At 36.1% G+C, this 22,362-nt stretch overlaps 1 protein-coding gene across 1 annotated transcript in view; it reads right to left on the bottom strand.

Moving 5' to 3' along the window:
- LOC135086933 (uncharacterized) overlaps window positions 1-22,362 on the bottom strand; it is a 103,579-nt gene continuing 81,217 nt past the window's right edge. The window contains exons 4-7 of the mRNA XM_063981756.1: window positions 18,374-18,576; window positions 17,493-17,621; window positions 11,093-11,213; window positions 1-12 (exon numbers count right to left, since the gene is read on the bottom strand). Of these exons, the coding sequence (XP_063837826.1) occupies window positions 1-12; window positions 11,093-11,213; window positions 17,493-17,621; window positions 18,374-18,576 (465 nt within the window). The remainder of the gene's footprint in view (window positions 13-11,092; window positions 11,214-17,492; window positions 17,622-18,373; window positions 18,577-22,362) is intronic.

Raw genomic sequence — 22,362 nt, 5'->3', positions numbered from 1 at the left:
TTACGGGACACCCTGTATATATATATATATATATATATATATATATATATATAGACAGGATAGGAAAGCAAGAACTTACACGTGTTAACGAAATCAAGGATCTGGGCGTTACCCACGACACTAAACTAACTTATGAAAAACACGTAGGTAGACACTATCTCTAGAAAGGCCATTAAACTCATGGGATTCGTAATGAGATCTTGTTCTCAGTTTTCGAGCATCAAAATCATCAAGATACTCTACTGTTCATTTGTGCGTAGTGCCCTGGAATATTGTTCACAGATCTGGTATCCACAGTATAACATATACATCAATAGATTGGAAAGTATACAACGTAAGCTGATGAGATTCTTGCAGTATAAATGTAAAAAATACGATGCCTCATATGAATCCAGGTGTAAGAGACATCATATGCTGCCTTTGAGTGAGAGACGTAGAATCGCAGACGTTGTGCTGTATGTGAAAATAGCACAGTCTCAAATAGATGCGCCAGACCTTCTTTCCTCAATTAAACTTAAAGTACCAAACAGATCAGTCAGACGACCTACTGCAATCTGTATTCCTCAATGTTCTACAAATTATAGACAGAACTCTTTCCTTGTGCGAGCAGCGGCCCAGGTGAACGGGCTCGTCGATGATCGTGAGCTGGACCTGTTCAACTCCAAACCAGTAGATTTTAAAAAAACTATGTCGAAAGAGTGGTTTGAGTTGGTTCCCTGACCGGAGGTTCTTTTGTTCCTGTTTTATATTTTATTTTTTATCTTTAAGTGTGTTGTTTAGTTTGCAGCGTAATTTGTGGCGTAAAAAGTATAAAATAATTTAAGTATATTAGTAAACATTATTTCAGTTATTGTATGCGAAAACATATAATTGGTGTAAAGCTTTATATTCAGATAGTTAATAAGTCAATTAACACTGTTTGTTTTCCGAATAAAGTAAAATAAAATAAAATAAAATATTGCGAAATTCCAACGGGAACGGAAGTTAGCGGGATAAAACATTTGTATGAAAAAATCTAAACCGCGTAAGATAGATGAAGGGGGTAAAACGGGATCCACGCGTACGAAGTCGCGGGCGGCCGCTAGTAGATAAATAAATAAATATCCTTGGACATTTTACACTACGTTTCTAGTCCCAAACTAAGCAAAGCTTGTACTATGGGGTACTAGACAACGGATAGATAGGCAAGTGGTATAGCTAACCACACCTTATTTTATGTACCTACCTACTAGTATTTAATAGATTTTCTTACATACGTATTTCTGGGCTTGAATGATTTTTCGTGCGCCCTTAGCGAACCAGAACCTTCGTTGATCCCTTGAATCAATGACGGGTGAGGAAGCTCGACTCGGTGGGAGGCGAAGTGTCGTCTCTATACAGTATTATTGTATTATACATAATTATTCCCTGCTTAGGCACAGCTTTGATAAGGGTCACTATCGACCAACGTTACAAATTCGCCGGCGAGGGTGGGAAAGTTTCATTTCATTAGTGTGTATGAATATAAAATATATTATTAATTTTAACGTTTGATGCCATTGACGCAGAATCAAGGTCTTATTGCTTTTTGAACAGTTTTTCCATGCGGACATTTTTTATCCATATTGACGCTGACTCCTTAGTTTGAAAAAGTTTTTCTCTTAGCTAAGAGAAAGTTAAAACAGTTTAATTTTATTTAATTAAAATAAAGCTAAATTTGGGTAAGTGGGGCAGGGTCCAATTGTTCAATTAGGTAGATTCTGTGTTTATAATGAATATCAGCCACGGTGCTATGTTAAAATAGTTTACGTGCCAGTGCTGAGCCAGTACCAGGGATCGCGCGATCCATTTAATACTTAGTTACTAAGTAAGTTGATAGTTTTGGAGTTAAAGAGGTAACCTGCTATAGTTGAAAATACTCCAAGTTACATCTTCCAAGAACTTATGCCACTAGATCAATCATTCCAATATCCTACTAATATTATAAATGTGAAAGTTTGTGTGAATGTATGTTTATTACTCTTTCGCGCAAAACCTACTGAATGGATTTTAAGAATTTTTCAGAATTATTGTTTATATATCAGAATAACATTTAAGCTGTAATTTATAACGATTTGTGATAAGCTAATTTTCACGCGGGAGAAGCCGTGGGCAAAAGCTAGTAAGGTAAATAAAAGTTAAACGCAAACCTGTAAGGTTAAGTAAGAGTATGTTTTAGAATGGTCCATCTATTCCTTGATGGCTGTCAATAACATTTGTTATGTATCGTAACAATTTTAGGGGTCGGTGAATCGCAAATTGAGGGCGAATAATTGTCCGCCCACGGTCATCTAACAGTCTACGGCGGACATTTTTTTACGCTTTTTCCTGTAGGTATGATTGCCACAATTTTATCATTCTTGCAACCGGTCCTTATTTATGACTACTAAGCTAATACCTGCCTACAGATTAAACAAGTTGGAAAGTTGAAGATGATTAAACTTAATAGAATTAAAAATAGACGCTGCGACAATGTTAAAAAAAGCTACGAAAATGAAGAGGACGCTAAATTGAAAGGTAACAATGATGTACCGTGAAATCATCTCTCAAACCCAAAGGTCGGGAAGTGAAACAGCAACAGATTTCATTGGAGCCGTCAGAAGATAAATCCCTCGTGAATATTATATGGCAAAATAAAACCGAAATCACTTTCACATTCATCATAATTAAGCCTGAGATTAATCTTAAATCCAACTAAGGCATAAATGTATTTCAAGAATCCTAATCCCAAGACCTACTTTATAAAACGATCTGTATTTTAACAACAGATATTTCAGATAGTGCCTACTTGATATTTCACTGAGTTAGGCACCTTTCCACTAACGGATGAATTAAAGCACTTTTGGAGAGCATTCGACGCTGATTGCTTTTGCATTGTAATGCCTAACAAGAAGCCAAAAATGCAGGCAACAAGAAACTGTTGAAACAAAATGGCATTCGGAACAACAGAGCATTTGGGTCGAGAGATATTTTACAAGACAAAATGCAATCATATCTAGAGGGGTATACAAAGTAGATAAACTTTTTTTACTGTCGGTTGCTAAGTGAGGTTAGTTCCTTAATTTTCTAGGAAATACGACATGATATTGCTGTTTTCAAATGACGTTACTTTTCGTGATTTGAACCGTGTGCTTTTGAAGGGCTAAAGATTGTGAGAAGTGAGCGGTGAAAGGTCAATTTAAAGCTCGAGTCGAATCTGCTCTCGATCAAAGCGCAATATCCGCCTAGCCTTGATGTACATTTGTGACTGGCAGTCGGGATTGCGCTGGAATGCATTCCGTGCTACACCGGTTTCTGGGGCATGTTATGATTTTCCAGATCGTATGCCAATTTTGAGGCGAAAGTGACACTGTTTGAAGTTAAATCTACTACCATCAACTACCATGTTTGTGAGTAAGTAGGAGATGATAATGTTGTTAACTTGTACCATTATTTTGGATGACTGTGGTTTTGGAAAAAAAAATACAGCGTGGTGAAATGGGCGGTGCAATATTACTAAAATTGTGGTGGGTTTAATTGTTATTTCTAGTTTTGTATTACTCTGTATTTTCATACGTTCGCATTATACAGATTTTCATGAAAGAAATAAAACAGCCGAAGTAATTATACTACGCAAGCGGGAGCCATCTAGTAAGTATCAAACATTAATGTGCCAGCGGAATGACATGTAATCAGAAGAATAATTTCCTGAAGGCGTCAACTTCTGATAATGTCCTATCTGTATCTAGGGAATTGGAAATTAACTCATTAGAGCTGAACTAACACTCGAATGCAAATAAAATGTTTTCGTACTCAAGTGAGGTCAAGTGTTAGGGACAGGTTGAAAAACTTACACAATCAATCCAGAACGCCTCTCAGTTCAGAAACCAATTTTCCCGCTACTCTTTCTTTTTTCGATTAAGAGATCATCAAAATGTGTAATTGATTGGACTTTTAGCTATTTTAAATACTTTGACTCGGCACTCCGTAATCGGAAAATGTTTTACTTGAAAAAAAAAAAAAAAAAAAACAACGCCCGGCTCTCGATTCCGGAAAAAAAGCAGAATGAAAAGCTATTCGGGATAGTGATCGGGGTTTACTGCGTCAGCTTTTGCCACCTTGTTTTTACACCTGTATGCGAAAATTGAAATTTGCATTCCCGGTGTCGACTGTCGGCCATTGCTGGAATCGGGGATATGCGTCAACACACGATGTTATTCCACAAATCGAGCACCAAACTAGGTACAAGATTGAATTAAAGCCGTTGTACTGTCCAAGCTTAACTCGTATATTAAGTTAACGAATACTGTTGCTAGTAGTTTTTTTGAGTTGAGTTAATACAGTATAAATAACTTTTTTTCAATTTTAAATAATTTCTAAAAAGTAAATATTAAAAGTATTACTATTCTATGCCAAGTTGTCGCAAACTTTAGTGAGAGTTTTCAATTATTGATCGGGTGGAAATATAAGTCAGAAAGAAGTAAAAGTATTTTCATTCGTTTTGTTACCATCAATTCCAATTTTACCACCTAAAAAGTTACATTAGAACTCTTTTCGTATACAAGAGCATATCGCGCTTCTCACAAAAGTATTTTGTATAACAAGACACGCACGCGTACCTAAGTTGTGGAAGAACGGTACGCGCTGAAAAATGATACGAGTAATTTGAAACATTGCGATATAATGTATACGCTAGTAATATTACTTCAATGATCTGAAAAAACGACTTTATTTAACAGTGTTGCTCTTTTACCTTACAGATGGAGTAATTTCATTGTGTCAGACCGACTGGCAACACATGGATTAAATTTTTTTTTTCATTTAATAAAGGCGAACGAACTTTTGTATTTGGTAAATAGGATAAGCTTTACAACAGGATTATTCTTTATTTACAAACTATGAGCTCTTCCGGCAGATAATGAATATTAATTTTTGTCTCAAGTTACGTCATTAAGATTAACCTGACTAAATTAAAAGAAGAACGTTGCGTAGGAAGCTCCTTTTTAGGTGAGACGACCGTTCAAATATAAGTTAAGGAACTGAGATTGGTGTTGTATGCTACTTAAATTTAAATCATAGGTAGGTATACATTATGTATGTAATATGTATGTAGCTTATTTATTGTACCTACTCGTTTAGCTGAACCAGATTACGTGAAAATTCGGAGTAGGCTTTTTTCACGTAAAGATGAAGGACCGCGCCCAGTACCGGATACAAGCAACTTTACGGGAGACTTATCCCTTATTTTTAATTAGATACCTAACTAATTAAGCAGAATACAGACAGAATTAATTCCACAACAATAATTAAGTTCTTAGTCCAAATAAAGACCCGAATTTGGTTAATTTTGTCCAAGTCTATTAATGTATATTATAGCAGTTAATTATTCTGTGTTTTCACATCAAAGCCGAAACATCGTTAATCAAGTTTTTCGATGTAATTTCACAATCGGGCTGACCGGTCGATTAAATAATCAGCATTAAAGGAGCCATTACTCCCGCACTGGGCTTTGACGAGGTCAGTATTGGTTGGCCACGAACGCTGTTTAGGGCGGGGCGGCCTTTTCCGAAAGTTTTCCTTCTCGCGGCAGTACCTAATTAGCGGCGGTAATAAACATGAAGGTTACGGTTAAAGTGAGAGAGAAAGATGGTAAGGGACAAACGGAGTCGACCGTAAACCGAGCCGTTGCGAGGCTGCGCCAGATGCGCATTGAGCACCGATTGTGAACACCGTCTGAGGCAACTGCATTGAATCGGAGCTTACTGCCACTGAGAGCCCCCACTTTAAATAAGAGCTTGGAATTGTAAACACTGTTTGAAATGCTTTTCTGACGCTGTTGTACCCCTCGTTCTATTGTTTTGATGCCTCTGGATATCATCATGAATATTTTTTAAATGCGACGCCTTTGAATGCTTTCAGAATACACTTTGGAAGTTTTGAATAGCACAAAACCATTCATTTCCAGGGAAATACACAAGTCCAGATTGTAAGTGCCTACGTATTTTTCCCTGAGGAAACTTGATGATATAAGATCAGCATTCTTTTTGTCATTCAACTTTGACAAAAGGAAGAAAATAAAGTTGGACATCCATGACTACGAGCGAGGGTTCGATCGTAATTCCGCCATAGAGCAAGTTTGGTCTTACGAGGTTAATGTTTTTACGACAATGCGGTCAGCGGATCGGAAGAGAGTTTTGATAAGGAATCCACACTAATATTACTAATAAGAAAGTAAATCTGTCCGTTTCGTTTTCAGTTTTTCATACCAAATCCCAGAACCTAACATATAGTATAGAGATGGGTCATTTTCCCAAGCACTTTTTTTGGGCGCGGCGTAGCTGCAAATCATATGTTTTTTATGATTTGACTTTGATTTTTTTTATACGAAAATATACAGAGGTTCCATTTTGAGGACAACATTATTAATGAGTATTTTCTTTAACAAATTCGACAAAAAATAATTGAACTAAGCGTTTCTAATTTTGGTGCAGTGTCCACATCCTTAATTTCTAACAATATGTATTTTTTTAGCTGAAGATCAAAACAGAACTTAGGGAAAAAGTATATTTTTGAATTATACAATCTATCTATTATCTAAAATTACCAAATTAAGCAAGTTTCCCAAATAACTGTGATTAAGTCACGTCCTTAAGTTTTGTCCGCGAAAAATTTATAATTTTGGTGTCAATAATGAAATAGCTCGTCAGTTTCTTTAAGGATCAAACAGGATTTAAACACTCCCATCATTCGTTAGGTTTAGTACCGCCCCCGCGAGCAGTGACGGCAGACGGGTGCAAGACCTCTGCATCTTCCCGCCAAAAACGTAAATGTGTTGTTTTTTTAGGGTTCCGTACCTCAAAAGGAAAAAACGGAACCCTTATAGGATCACTTTGTTGTCCGTCTGTCCGTCCGTCCGTCCGTCTGTCAAGACCCTTTTTCTCAGGAACGCGTGGAGGTATGAAGCTGAAATTTATATCAATTACTCAGATCTACTGTCCCTTGAAGCTGTAAAAAAATCAAACTTCTAAGCCAACGCAATCAAAAGATACAGCCGTTTATGCCGCAAATTTTCGACACTTGCAAGGGAATCAAAACCTACAGGGTGCTTCCCGTGAACTCAGAATCTTGAAATTTGGTACGAAGCAACTTCTTATAGCATAGATAAAGGAAAAATTACGAAAACCATAAATTTTTAGTTACATCACACAATATATATTTTTTTAATAATTTTAAACTTACTACCCATTTCCTCATAAACGCGTAGAGGTATTAAATTGAAATTCATACCAAATACTTAGGTCTATAATACCTTTAAGCTGTAACAAAATCAAACTTCTATGTCAACGCAATCAAAAGAAACAGCAATTTAAGCTGCATATTAGAGTATACTCTGCTCATAATGTAACCCCACAAAAAGAAGTCTGCTGGTATGAGATTAGGGCTTCTTAGTGGCAATGAGATTTCACCCCTGCTTAATTGGTTTGTTGCATCGAAGGGATAATTAATTTTTGAGAGCGCTATACTGACACGCTGAAAAGCTTTTTGATTTCAAAGTGGCAAGATTCGCAAGGATATGACAGGAGCTCTTGGTTTCATCAAGATAGGGCTACGTGTCACACTTCAAATGAGATCATTTAGATGGTAAGAGACATGTTCCCACAAAAAAATAATTTCAGGCAGGGGTGACATCTCCTGGCCACCAGGAAGCCCTGATCTGACTCCAGAAAACTCCTTTTTGTGGTATTAGCTTAAGAATAGAGTATACTTTTATAATCCAACAATCATGCAGCAACTGAAGCTGAATATTCGGCAAAAAATGGAAAATAAGTTTCGAGGTAATTCTAACGAACGCATTTCAAGATTTTGATGTATGTTGATTGAATGTTGTATTCGTCAAGGAAATCTCCTGGACGATGTAATTTAATGAAGGTAAATTTAAAAATAAATTTCATTTAATTTTTTTTGAATTGTAATTAATAAAGTTCTACAAAATTACACAGATTTTTTTTCCTCGATATTTCAAAAGTGAATTTCTTTCTGGGCCACCCTGTATAATGTAAAGGAACTGTTTTCATACCATATGTTAAAATGTTGTTGTTATATTTAAAACAGATTTCATATAATTTAGCTTTTTCAACGAGAATCTAATTTTGGTGAGTCAATTTTGGTGTTTTTGGTGGTGCACCAAAGCATTTTTAACCGACTTAACTACGTCAATTGTGAACCGATTTTCAAAATTCTTTTTTTGTTCGATAGGGTACACTTCTGTGGTGGTCCCATTGTCACCAAGTCAGGATCTGATGATGGGATCCTAGGGAAATCGAGAGTAAACCTCAAATTTTGTAGGAATGCAATACGTTTTTCATATATTTTATTCTAAAGTTATTCAAGTAGTCATCATCTAATGTTGATGAGGTGATGATGGAAGGTAAGACTCCTTAACGCTTAGGAGTTGGAGGATAATTCTTTAAATATTTTAGGTAGGTATGTACAGTCACGGAATGAAAAGGTTCGTCAGTTTTCAAATTGATTCCTTCAACGAATCGCGAGCACATATCACCTTTTGAAACTATGTTACAAAATAATCTCGAGTTAGAGAAAATAATATTTAGTTCTGTTCGTCAGTAAAGTTCAAAATTATTCAGATCAAAGTTGTTTGACGATGATTGATAAACTAAAACCTTCTTGTTGGTTCAACCTGCTATTCTATTCTATTAAATAAAAAAAACTACATTTTGTAACATTGCGCTGATAGGATAGAAAAATAAACAAGCAAAACCTTATTCGTTAGCAAACGTCATATTTATTTAAATGTTAGCAGCAATGTTTCTTGCACGGTTATGTTGGCAGGTTTGACTCTTACAGTACCTAGTGCAAGCGAAAACCGACACTAAGGTGACGAACCTTTTCATTCCGCGACTGTACATACAGTTGTATTATTTCAGGTATTTAAGATGAGCTGATGATGAAAGGTCAAACTACATAAGTTAGAAGTTAGAAGATACTCAATACTCATTTGTTGATACATACATTGATACATGATATATTGATACTTTTTAGTTGCCGATATTTAAAGTAGGTAGCCTGTATTTTGTTAGGAAGATTATTTACACTTGGATTGTGATCAAGACTATAATTTTCCATTACAAAATGGAAAATTATAGTCTTAATCACATTAAACATGGGTACTGTCCATCTTCAGTGACAATAACAAGGACTAATCAACTAAAAAACATGAAAAAAATTAATTTTAACAAAAAAAATTAAAACCGACGCCAAAAATAACTAAAAAGTAGAAAATAAGTACGTCGTTATTTATTTATTAGGACAATATACCATGATTAATATTTTTGGAGTCGGTGCTGGTAAATTTAAAACATTTCTTGAGCTTGGCACTGAGCAGGCTGGCACCGACATGACCGACTGACAGCATTTCCAATTTTGGTACTTTAATATAAATTTTGGTGTTCTCTTAATTTTGGTGTAAGGAAAATCTAAAAAACTGCTGGACAAAATTTAATGTCTTAATCATTTTAGAAACAGTATACGTTTCCAATTTTGATCTATAATTAAAAAATAAAAATACACAAATAACAATTTCCACCAAAATTAGGCAAAAATATACACTTGTTGATATTCACCCAGATAGATGCAATTCACTCATTTGTACAGATGATGAACTGAAATTATTACTATTATACCGTTTTACTCCCTTAGGGATGGAGTTTCGTAAAATCCGTTCTTAGAGAGCACCTACACGTTCTAAAAGAAACCCCCATGCAAAATTTGTTGTAGTTTCTGAGATTTCGAGTTAAGTGAGTTTATCAGTCAGTCAGTAACCTTTCGCTTTTATAAATATAGATTTATTTACCTAATTTACAATAAAAAATAAGCTAAAAATACCATAACAAGAAAGCTAACTAGATAAGAAAAACTATTAATTAGAAACAACGTAGCCACCTCTATATTTATAAATAGTGGAATCCACATGGATTTTAAACGTGGTAGACTCACTGAAACTCATATTTTAATCTAATAGATTTTATTTTACGTCGAACAAATATAAAAGTGTGATAAGCTCCACAGAAAGCGTGGGATCAATTCATTACTTTGTCGCTATTGAAGTGGGCAATTCCTTGAAATAGCGGAAGGATACTGTATCTGGGCGTGTCGAGTCGTCGCTATTACACGCACTGCGATATGATCCTCATTAGCTTTTAGCACTAATTGATTAGTACATCCTTAGTGAGATAATTTATATATCGGCTCATATTGCGTGGACTCTGATTTCAGTATCATCCTAATTATCTGATTCTGTTTCTAGTGATTGGAAACAGACAAATTCTGTGTCTCTGTTCTGCGATCTGCCAACGGAAAACTTTGATGAGTTTATTATTTTATAAAATGGACTTAATAGACTTGTTCGACGCATCTCAGGCCCATTTACCTCCGGTATCATTTAAGCAATGTTGTCATTTTTTGTTTGTTGTATAGTTAGTTGAATTTATAAAAATCAACAGTCATAAATGCTTTCTGAAAGTATGAAACTCAGGTCAGCGATTTTACGAGTAAGTTCTGCATCAGTAATATTCAGTAAACTAATAGCTGCTCGCTTGAACAACTACCGTCGAAGTTTGTGAACTAAATCATCTATAGATCTAGTAGTTGTTGTAAATGCGCAAGCAATTCTGTCGATTTGTCTGCTAAGTTTTATTACCTAAACGATCAACCAATATTGCTGATGCTGAATTTAGGATACTTAAGTAGACATAATTCTAACCTTGAAGGACTTAGGAACTCTGAGGGAATTAGTGGGTAAAAGTTTGTACATCGTTTTCTCGATAGTTATTTTTGAAATTAGGTATGTAAGTTTTTCAGATTAGTTCACGCACGCTTCTCAAAAACGACTACAATGGTACAATACTGTACGTAGACGAAAAGTCTGTAGTCTGCGCTAGGCTAACATTACTAATATAGGATGGATGGATGTACACGGTACACGGCCGAGGGCACAGCCTAAAGTGTCTTAGTTAGCATCTTATGTCGTAGTGATAGGTACTATTTTGCAACATGAATTGTAGTTTATTGTACATACCTTGGGCTGTTGTTTCTTCCGCGCCTCGCTGCGCAGGAGCGAGCATCGCAGCGCGTTCCTCTCGGCCACGCGCCGCACGGCCGCGTCCTCCGCCTTGGGCCTCACTCCCGCGTCCCACGCCCTAGGAATACAATAATAATTAATCTTAGTACTGCTATCTCAAATAGGTAAAGTTTTTATACTGGTCTCAGACATAATGTGGAAGTACATGCACAAAATACAATAAATCTTAGTACTGCCACCTCAAATAGGCAAATCTATGTTGTTTACGCCGGCCTCGGACATGTGTAAATATTTAGGAAAGATTTAGGAATAGTTTTTTTGGGGGGAAATTACATCTTTGCAAATAATATTTCGATGGCTCCTACGTATAAGGGCGAAACTGCCGCTTACGCCTTTTTCCAATTATTTAAGCAATGATTTCACTTTGCTCTAATCTATAACATCAGTAAGAAAAAAAAATTTTTTTTCCATTAGATACAAAATAAAATTTTAGGCAAATAGGCGTATGTGCAAATCTACGCCACGTATAAAGCCCAATCATACGATTCGTCAATCTATACGAGTAGTTGCTTACATAAACATATATTTTTTATAATCCAAATCTTAAATAAAGCCATGAAAATATTTAGCAAATTGTTTTATTTATAAATTATGACACATTATATAGTTATTTAATTTTTAGCGTTAAGAGTCGCATCTCAAACTAATTTGAAAATTATAAATGACTTGAAAAAATCGAACTGCCTAAGGCATCGTGGGTTCAATTCCCGCCTTAGGCAATTCGATTTTTTCAAGTTATTTATATTTTTTAAAAATATGACACATTATGTTAAAAGACCTAACTAAATCTCGAGCACAGTATATGGGCGTATTTGCGTTAAAACGTAAAACGGTACATTAAACGACTTTTTCTAACTGATTTATTATTGATATAGCACATGATAACAATTAAAATAATTACATGCATAAATAAAGAGAGTAATCGCTTAAAATATTATATTTACGTTGTCATTTAAGTCTCTTTACGTTGAACAATATACATGAAATTATAGAAATATGCCGACGTAAAAGGGCAATGCGTAAAATCTCAAAATATATAAGAAAAATATAAAAATTGATAACAGCAGTAGCAAAAGCATTACATGTTAAGTCTAAATGTGAAATTTCATTAAATTCGTTTTAGTAGGTCAGAACATATGACCCAAAAATATGGTTCTGGCCACTAAAATGGCTCTCCTGTAAAATTTACTTTTTTCACTTACGCCAGTATACGTAGGAGCCATCGAAAATTTATGGGTTACGTTGCGTTGCGCCCTTTGAAGTAATTACGCCAAAAACCGCCATTCCAATGCACAAAGTTACACAGTCATGTTGTGTTTTAAAACACATTAGGTGGCTACAGTTTTATAAACATCGTTCTTAATTTAGTTAGTATTCCCTTCCGATTTTACCCATAATCGAATAACAACTATGTTAATGAACTATTTGTTTTATACACCATATCGTAGGTTATATTAGTAAAGTAGGTAGTACTTAAACCTCAAATGACAGTATCAATACGGGAATTGCGACGCATCCATTTGATTCAAACGAGTCTTATTCAAATATGTTTACATTTTGTGCCATCAAAGGCCACCGCTGTGCGTCACAAATTGAAGAGAGCAAATAATTTAAATTACAGACTACATCAACATTATCAATGTACCATTTTAGTGCTTCAAATAAAGTTTAGTCTGCTGACTTCATGTCAGCTACATTCCTGTTTTCAGATACCTACTTACTACATGAGCGTAGCAATTTTGCACTTTTAATTATTTTACGCGGCATAATTACCCACGTTACGTTACTGGAACTCCGGTAAATACGTTTTGTCAGTTAATTAAAATACGATCAATTATTTGTTGACTATAATATAAAATGAATTAATAATTAACTTATCTTTATTGCCTATTTGGTCTATACTCAATAATCTATTACATCGCACCAAGAACCACACAATTTTTTCTTCAAATTCTTCCCCCACCGACCGTTCTCTACGCGCATTTGTTACGACGAAACAGACGACAGAAATTGTCACTAAGTGTAAAATGCAATAAATAATACTATTCAGAAAATTTAAATATAGACAAAGCGATCGACACTTCATAACGGATGGCCTGGAATAAACGATATTTTGAGCCCTATTTGTATTTTCCCATGTTTGAAGCAGGCTATACAAACGTACGCACGTCAAACAGAACACCAGAACATCATTCTTATGTAGTTGTAATAGGGGCTGTTTTGCAACAGAAATGAATAAGTCTGTTGTGCTGTTGACGGTATCAGCAGACAAAAGCGCCGCTTGGTAGCGGGCAAGCGGCTTACGGACGCGTCAATCATTAGCGTGCAAATCAATTTTGCTCCCCTTTCCACGAAATTTCCAGGATCAATTAGGTGCTAATTGATTGCAATCAGGGGACTGAATGCTTGCATTTTAAGATCAATTATTAATGTGTTGTGAATTGACACCTGAGGTTATTCAGTAACCTCGGCTTTTAAACGTCAAGTTTTGGGAAAAACTGTCAACCTCAACTAATAACTTCGTAAATGGCGCCTGAACTTTGATGTTGTAGTATGATGTTGAATTATACCTACTGAGGTCTTGGATTTGGCGAGAAGTGAAATTGACTGATATAGGTACATAAGAATGAGAAATAACGGATTGGCGGAATAAAAGGACATGGGATGGTTAGAAAATCATTGGCCTGGATAAGTCCGTCGTTACCGGACCATGGCAAGGCAAAATGGAGGCCGATATTATCACCCATCCACCAGCTAATATAGGCTGTACAAATTGTACAAAATTGATATTGTAACCATGTCATCTGCGACTGCATAATGTATGGCATAACTACTAAGCCAATTTAATAAATTCAAGCGGTTACGTTCAAATACAATGTCGAAATTTTATTTCTTTCTTCTTCTTTCTTTCTTTCTAAATAATAGTTTGCTACATTTCAGGCGTAGACTAAAGAGTTAAAGGGATAAAGTTCAGCTTGGAATAAAATAATCAACCGGAGGCGTCCAAAATACGTACGGCACATAATGAATGAGATTTCAGCCGTTGCACCGTGCTGTTCGAAACTAATCCAGTTTCCAACGCAGAGTTTGAGAGTAAATACCGGAATATTGACTTATTCAACCGTTTGGTGTAGTGGTTCAGAGCGGACTACTATGCCAAGAGGTCCCGGGTTCGATTCCCGGCCGGGCAGAAATTGAAATGATGAATTTTAATTTCTGTGACGGGTCTGGGTGTTACTACGTATAATATGTATGTATTTAAAAAAAAAAAAAGTATATAAGTAGTATATCTGTTACTGTAAAAGCTCGAACTACGGTTAATCTTAAGATTTAAGTGTAAGTCTTAGGATTTACCGACATGAGTTGGTAAATGTAAGTATTTCTGAAAATACGACGATTTTTTCGAGCTTTTACCATTCGAATTCAGTATAATGCTAGGTTTTACCTCTGTCAGCTGGTAGATGTTGGTTTTAGGAATAAAACAATGAGTAATTCTTAATGGGGAATTATAACACGATCGACTAAAAAATAACTTAGCGACTGATGATGGCATACTTACTGTTTTAATAGCGTAATGAATTTGAGTAAGCGAAAAATTAACTTTACTAACGACGAATATTGATTAATATAATCAAATGCAGAACGAGCTTACAAAAAGTGGGTTATGTTTAATCCATTTTAGATATTAAAATTCTGTCCGTGCGACTACATTACTAAGTGAGCGACTAGAAATACAAAGAGGGCAACTTCAATATTAAGATAGATTCGAGTTTTTCCAATTGAAGTAATTTCTGATGATGATGATGAGATGCGCTGAGCACGTTATGACATGTTTTGTTTTTCAACATTTACCGTGCCATTAATGTAAATCCTAAGATTTACTAACGAAATGGTGGTAAGAGTTCGAATCGCATACCTTTTGGGACATTTACCATTAGACATTGGTAGATCTTAGGTTTTACTGGAATATCTTAGGATTTACTCCAATTCGAGCTTTTACAGTAACATATCCGTTAAGCTAGCACCCATAACACAAGCATTAAGTTGCTTACTTTGGGGCTAGCTGGCGCTGTGTGAAATTGTCCAAAGATTTATTTATTATTATCATTCAACGGTTAGCCATTTTTGATTCAAATGAAAGCCTTTCCAAGAACTGTAATAATTATGGTTCTAATAATATTGTTATGATTTGTTCGACATTGATACGTGTTTTGCTTACGAATAATAACTTTATTTTCGGATCCAATTTGTTAATGATTTGTAAAAATAAAAGACCCATGTTTATATTGTTTCGAAATTGCTTTTTCATTCAACGTTGATTGTTACTTTGAAATCTACTCAGTTAAAAAAAGACAATGTGTGTAAACTAACGTCACAATTTCGTTGACGACGTTATTCCTGTGCCATCAACCGTGAATTCAGAGGCTCCGTTATATCATAGATGTAGGGATTTGTCCCTGATATTTGGTTGCCATAACAACAGGCCGGGCAAATATCAGTGTAGTGACGTCATCACACGTTAAAGGCTATTAATTTTTTTCTCGGTCTACATACCTACTACAGTACAACGTTAGCAAAAATGTTTACTTTCTCAGAACAGGAAAATGGTGGAACATTGTTTTTTTATTTTAAGAGATTAGCTCCAGTGTCGCATATTGTATTAATTGGGATTATGATAATATTTCTACCCCCGGCGTCCGTGTTTGTTAGAGAAAGAAATAATAATTGGTTTGATGATAAAAAGTTTGAAACATGAAAATAGAATTGTTGGTTCAATGTCCTATTAAAACATTTTTAGACCGTCTGTCCCACGATCAGTTGATTTTTGGACACAAATGTGAGGAATGCTTTTATCTTTTACGTAAAAAAATTCGGATCGTGTTCTTTTAAGAAGCGAGCCCTAATAGGCCAGTAGAATTAAACACAAAAATTGATTAAATCGGAAATAATTCCTACAAAAGATTTTTTTGCTTTAATGGCTTCATTGGTTGCCCATTAAGACTCTCCTAAGTTTTCGACTTCGACGGAGTTGTGCTTAAGTGGTGGGGGCCCCCGAAAGCGGCGTTTTTTCGGTTTTCCGGTTATACCACGTAAAGGACTTACCCTATCGAAAAGTGGTCTTCATGACGGTTAAAGGGCACTTAATCCTGAATTGAACAAGACCAAATTCATATGTTTTGGACAAACCGTTCTCGTGCAAATTTTCGGCAAAGTAGAAAATATGTGTATAATTAATGACCCTCTCCACGTCCAATGGCTTGTTACCCACATGCTTCCAAGCCTTGTAAAGGGTCGCCTTAACCAGTGTAACCCTAACAAGGCTCACGAGTTTGATTCGCTTATCCTTGTTCGTCCCAGCCGTTCCTTAACTGCGGTTGCTGCACCTCTTCCTGACACTCTCCTGAAAATGCAGGATTAAGTGCCCTTCAACCGCCATGAAGACCACTTTTTGATAGGGTAAGTCCTTTACGCGGTATAACCGGAAAACCGAAAAAATGCCTCTTTCGGGGGCCCCCACCACTTAAGCACAACTCCGTCGAAGTCGAAAACTTAGGAGAGTCTTAATGGGCAACCAATGAAGCCATTAAAACAATAAAATCTTTTGTAGGAATTATTTCCGATTTAAAAGCTAATTCTACTGGACTATAACTATTTTCACGAATTAGGGTGCGGTAAGTTGAAATTTTCAGAAAATGTTTTTGGTAAAATGTTGTCCGAAATTGCTCTGCCACGTTTGGCAAAAAAAAGACATCGGTGAAAGAAACCTTTTGCTATGTTCAATTTGTCGAAGTTGTAACCATATGTGAAAGATTCTTACCAGGGCTAAATTAAAGAACTACCTAATTAAAACTAACTAATCTAGAAATCTTAAGATATACAGTCAATATAATCTTAGTTAGATGGGTATATCATTAACAAGAGATTAACTTTAGTGGTTGTAAAAAGCTTTTGAAAAGCCTTATAACACATCCCAGTTGTTTTTTAAGCCCTGCCAATGCTTCTCGTTTAGTAGTTGCCGTAAATACTGCTTTGAAAAAAACTTTTTTTACGTAGCCGTCTGGCGTTAGCTTTGGCTTCGACCAAACAATTACGGCGGTTGGTCAGTATTTAAAATAGCATATAGATCGTTTCATCCACGAAGACGCGCCTCACCATTCTTCCGCTCCATTCACCACTTCATCCACCATTCGTCAGTTTGAGTGTTATCGGTACACGTTAAATTATCCATGAGTGCTCACGCATATTACAATATTTACAATGATGACGCTCGGATTGCAAACTCCCCGCACTCCGCGCTTCCCATGACGAAAAATTGGTAGATGAAACGATCTTATACCTGAGCGTCTCTGAAGTGACGAGCTGCGGCTCGATGGCAGGCGGCGGCGGCCTGCCGCTATTGAACAGTTGCTGCACCGCCGAATTGGTTTTCGGCGTGTTGATCGTCAGGATAAGCGGCGTTTCTAATCTAAAAAGAAAAATTGTCTTTTATCCCCTCCATGTACCACTTTTATTTGCATCAGTAAATCAGTCTAAGAGGTTCTATTGTGTTTAACATATGAGCATTATATGTATAAAATGTCGCGTTAACAGTCTCACGTATGCTGCTCATATGCTTCCACTTTATAGGGTATTTTCATATTGAATGGCACGCCGTATAGGAAGGCTAGATAAAAGGCATTGTTACATCTTAAGCCTCAAGCCTCATATTTCCCACAACACTAAGTAGAAGTGAAATATTTAACGCTGCTCCAGATTTTGTCGGGAGTTTTTTAATTTCCGTGCTCAATTTTGAGGGCTTCGTTAAAGTTGATAGTGTTGATACTTAGAAAGTATTGCTTTTCACAATAGAAAGCTTAGTAAATTATGAAGTCCTTCTAAGTTTCAGCTAACTTTAATGATAAATTAATCGAAGTGACAAATGCCAAGCCCTACCTAAAATTACAAACTTTCACCATTGATTTTGAGCTTTTCACTAAAGGTATTATAGCTCCTTACCTATTACCTAATAAAGTTTATGCGTGGGTTGAATACTATTTATTAGTTAACGCGACGTTTAGTGTGAAAATCTTATTTTAACATTTCATTGACATGGCTGTTTTCGTAACTATCTATTAGTAAGGGGTATACAGTTCAAATCCTTCGCGCATATCCATCATTGCTAGTTAGGACTTAGGAACCAATTAGGTAAGCGCGTTGGATTAAGCTTTAAATCCGTACCTGTGTGCTGTATTAGTACTGTAGTCCTTTTGCGTGCTGGTTTCGTTGTCCGTTGTCTGAGGCGGTTCTGGTTCGGACTTGGGCGCTGGAGTTTGAGCTGGGTCCTCCTCTGAATGCTCCTGGCGTTCGACGAAGCGCACCGAGCGCGGAGTGACAGAACCATCTTCGTCGCTGGCCGTGGTCGTCGAACGCTGGTCGTCATTCTGCTTGAAAGACATTACTTGTTAATACCCTTGATTTATTTATACAAAAATTCTCACTTGTGTCGTACTCTACAATCACCTGATGGCATTTGGCTAAAACCGCTGAATCCTTAACTTTAACAGTCACGAAGACAATAGCCCAAAGCTTAACGTGTCACCATTGCCGATTAACGATTCTAGTGACGCTACGTAGTTCGATCCCGTCGACCGCTGGACTATAAAATTGTGGTGGAACCATTCCTAACACTTACTAACAAACATCTTGATCACTTCGAAATGAAATTGTACAAGTTACTTAGATAGATTAGACGGTAACAAGATCAGTGAACGAAAGTAAAAACATGATAACTTTTTTGACCTCAAATACTTCAGGTTTCCCCAATTGAGGAGTGTTTTGGGTAATGCCTACAGCCTACCTACTCCACCACTCGGACTCAGCGCCTAATAGAGGGGGTGGGTATACGTGACGTGACCCACCTTATCTTAAATTTTGCTGTATTTAGTAACTTAAATTCTTGTTTTTTACACACGGTTGAGGCGGTACAGGGTTTTGGGACGTGTGACCGCGTTGAGTGCCTATTTTAGGCTCTACTCTGGCTAGACGTTATGACTACCCAGTAGTACCCACTACTGCAATTTCTAGATTACGGGAATAAATAAAATCTAAGATCGATCAACCGCAACTGAGCTCACCTAGGTTTCGCAAGCAAATCTAGATTCAAACTTTAGCTTAACGCTAACATCTAGGTTAACATAATTCACGACGATAGTGGCTTACTACCTGACAATGCGCAAATAAAAATAACTACACTACAAAATAATTAACGCAAAAACGCAAAAGGATATTTATTAAATCAAGATTGATTCTGAACTTTATTTGTGCTATTTCGTTGATTGCAGTTGGTAAAAGCTTTTTAATTTTCGAGAATTTAACCTGAACTGGATTTGTTAGGGAACTGCGAAATGTAAATATGTTTTAAATTTTATTACCTCCGGGAACTGGTAATTTTGTTTTTGCAGAAAAACAATAATATGAATGGACTGAAAATACCCTTGTTCTTTTCAGGTCAAACCTTGTGAAGTTTTAATAATATTTAAGTGTAATTGATTTCTTTGTAAATTACGAAACGGACAATCGTTATTTTATTGTTTATTTTTTCAATAATGCTGGGTGCATTATTGAAAAAATAAACAATAAAATTGTTCATTTTTTCAATAATGCACCCAGCATTATTACAACAACATTGTTCTCTTATAACTTACACGGTACAAAACTCTGATATTATTCGATGTCACTTAATAGGAGACAATATTCTTAGAATTTATTTCTATTATTATTCTTAAGATTTCTTGAAAGAGAAAGGTTTCTCTAAATTAGTTATAGGAAACATACATTAGAAAGTTAATCATACATACTAGGTCCTCAATTTCAAAGAGAGGATCATAAAATTCATAAAGTACCTACCTACTTTTTCTTTGAGTTACTTAGTGATACTAGCTCTAGCTAGGGGCTTAGACTAGACTCTAAATGGATAGTCTTCATACAAACGTGAGGTATTGTACTTGATTAGTCATTAAAGAGTTTATGATAATGGATATTTTTATTATTACATATTATTATTACAAGCTTATTTACTTTCACTGGTGTGGGCAAATCTTACAACTTAAAATTGACCAACTTCCCGGTTTCCCATTGAGCTGAAATTTTGCATGCATGTGTAAGTCGGATGACAATGCAATATTATGATGACATGGAGCTGATCTGATGATGGAGCTGGAAGGTAGCCATAGGAGCTCTGCAATAAAATGACACGAGCCTTTTAAGTTTGGGCTCGTTTAATTCGTATGGACGAGAACTTTAATCCTATATGGTAGCCATCAGGGTCTGATGATGGAGCTGGAAGGTGGCCATAGGAAATCCGCACTGAAACGACACAACCACATCGACTTTGGGCTCATTTAATTCGTATTGACGAGAATTTCTATCTTATATGGTAACCAGGGTCTGATGATGGAACCGGAAGGTGCCCATAGGAACTTCCGATAAAACGACACAACTTCATCGAGTTTGGGCTCGTTTAATTCGTATTGACGAGAACTTCAATCCTATTCCGCTTGTGGCTCGGACGTTGACTGTGATTGTGCTCCCCTACTGCAAACAGACAATCATAAGTACCTAGGAATAATAGTAGACAAGAACCTAAACTGGCGTCCACAAATTACAGCATTGAGCAAACGAATTCGGAAACTTCTGCCTATTTTTAGGAATCTTCGAGATTCTGCAGATCTGAAACTTATTAAAAATATATATCTCGCTCTTTGTCAATCACTGTTGACGTACTGTGTCACGGTGTGGGGTGGGGCCGCACCCTGCCATCTCTTGGAGTTGGAACGAGCCCAACGATCAGTTATTAAAGTTATGACCCATAAGCCCAGAAAATATTCCACTGAAAAATTTTATGCGGAGACTCAACTTTTAACGGTCCGACAATTGTACATATTTAACTCTGTACTCCGCCACCACCCAAATATAGACCTAGCCCAGCTACCTCAAGGTAAAAGACGGGTTCGAACTCCAGTTCCAACTATAAACACTGTGTTTGGTAGGCGTCAATTATTCTACATGGGTCCGTACCTATATAGATATTTCAATGATCAAAATCAAATTGTTCAATTAAATAAAGAACGACTCAAAACTACAATGAAAAAAATTTTGCTAGCACTTAATTATACCCAAACAGAGAATATCTTTAAAATTAAATAATTTGCAGACCATTAAACTCATATCTATTCATAAAATAAAATAATGCAAATAGGCACTTACTGGCTTTTGCCCGCGGCTTCACCCGCGTGAAATTTGTTTTGTCACAGATCGTCATAAATTGTAGTCTATACCTATGTTATACTTGGTTATGAAAAATAATACTGTGAAGTTTCATCGAAACCCGTTCAGTAGTTTTTGCGAGAAAGAGTGACAAACATGTAGACATCCAGACAGTCGCACACATACACACACACGCACGAATAAACCTCACCTATGCCTACTTGTAATTTCAATAGTGTACTTAAGATTAAGTTTCATTTTTATAGTAATAAAAAACACTTCTATTCTGTAATACCTATTTATTCACGCAATATTTACTGTATTGTAAACATAGCTCCACCATTAATTTTAGATTAAGCCAACAGCTCATAACTTGTACCACAAGCAATACTTTTTTACCCAGGCGAAGTAGCTGCTGCCATACATATGTAAGTTTTTGCATACTACCCGCATAATATTTTTAATACTTTTCGAGTCGAAATTTTTTTTTTTTTTTTCTCTACCTTAGAAAATTCTCATACTTTTATAATTGTTATTTTCTTAAATGTTAATAAAATATAATCTATTTATTTATAACATAGACCATTGTATGGGGTGGAGGGTTGGTAACCTGAGACACAGGAATCTTCCTAGATCAGGTATCAACCCACCAACATTCTTACTTTGTTTTCACTGATTGTTTGTTATCATAATATTATCTGTTATGTTGGTGAGAAATAAACATTACTTTACTTTACTTTACTATATGGTAACCAGGGTCTGATGATGGAACCAGAAGGTGCCCATAGGAACTTCTCAATAAAACGACACAACCCCATCAAGTTTGAGCTCATTTAATTCGTATTGACAAGAACTTCAATACCATATGGTAACCAGGGTCTGATGATGGAGCCGGAAGGTGGCCATAGGAACTTCGCAATAAAACGATACAACCCCATCGACTTTGGGCTCATTTGATTTGT

The sequence above is a fragment of the Ostrinia nubilalis genome, chromosome Z (assembly GCF_963855985.1).
Source record: "Ostrinia nubilalis chromosome Z, ilOstNubi1.1, whole genome shotgun sequence".
In the NCBI taxonomy this organism is placed as follows: Eukaryota; Metazoa; Arthropoda; class Insecta; order Lepidoptera; family Crambidae; genus Ostrinia; species Ostrinia nubilalis.
This window is presented reverse-complemented; position numbering and strand designations above follow the sequence as displayed.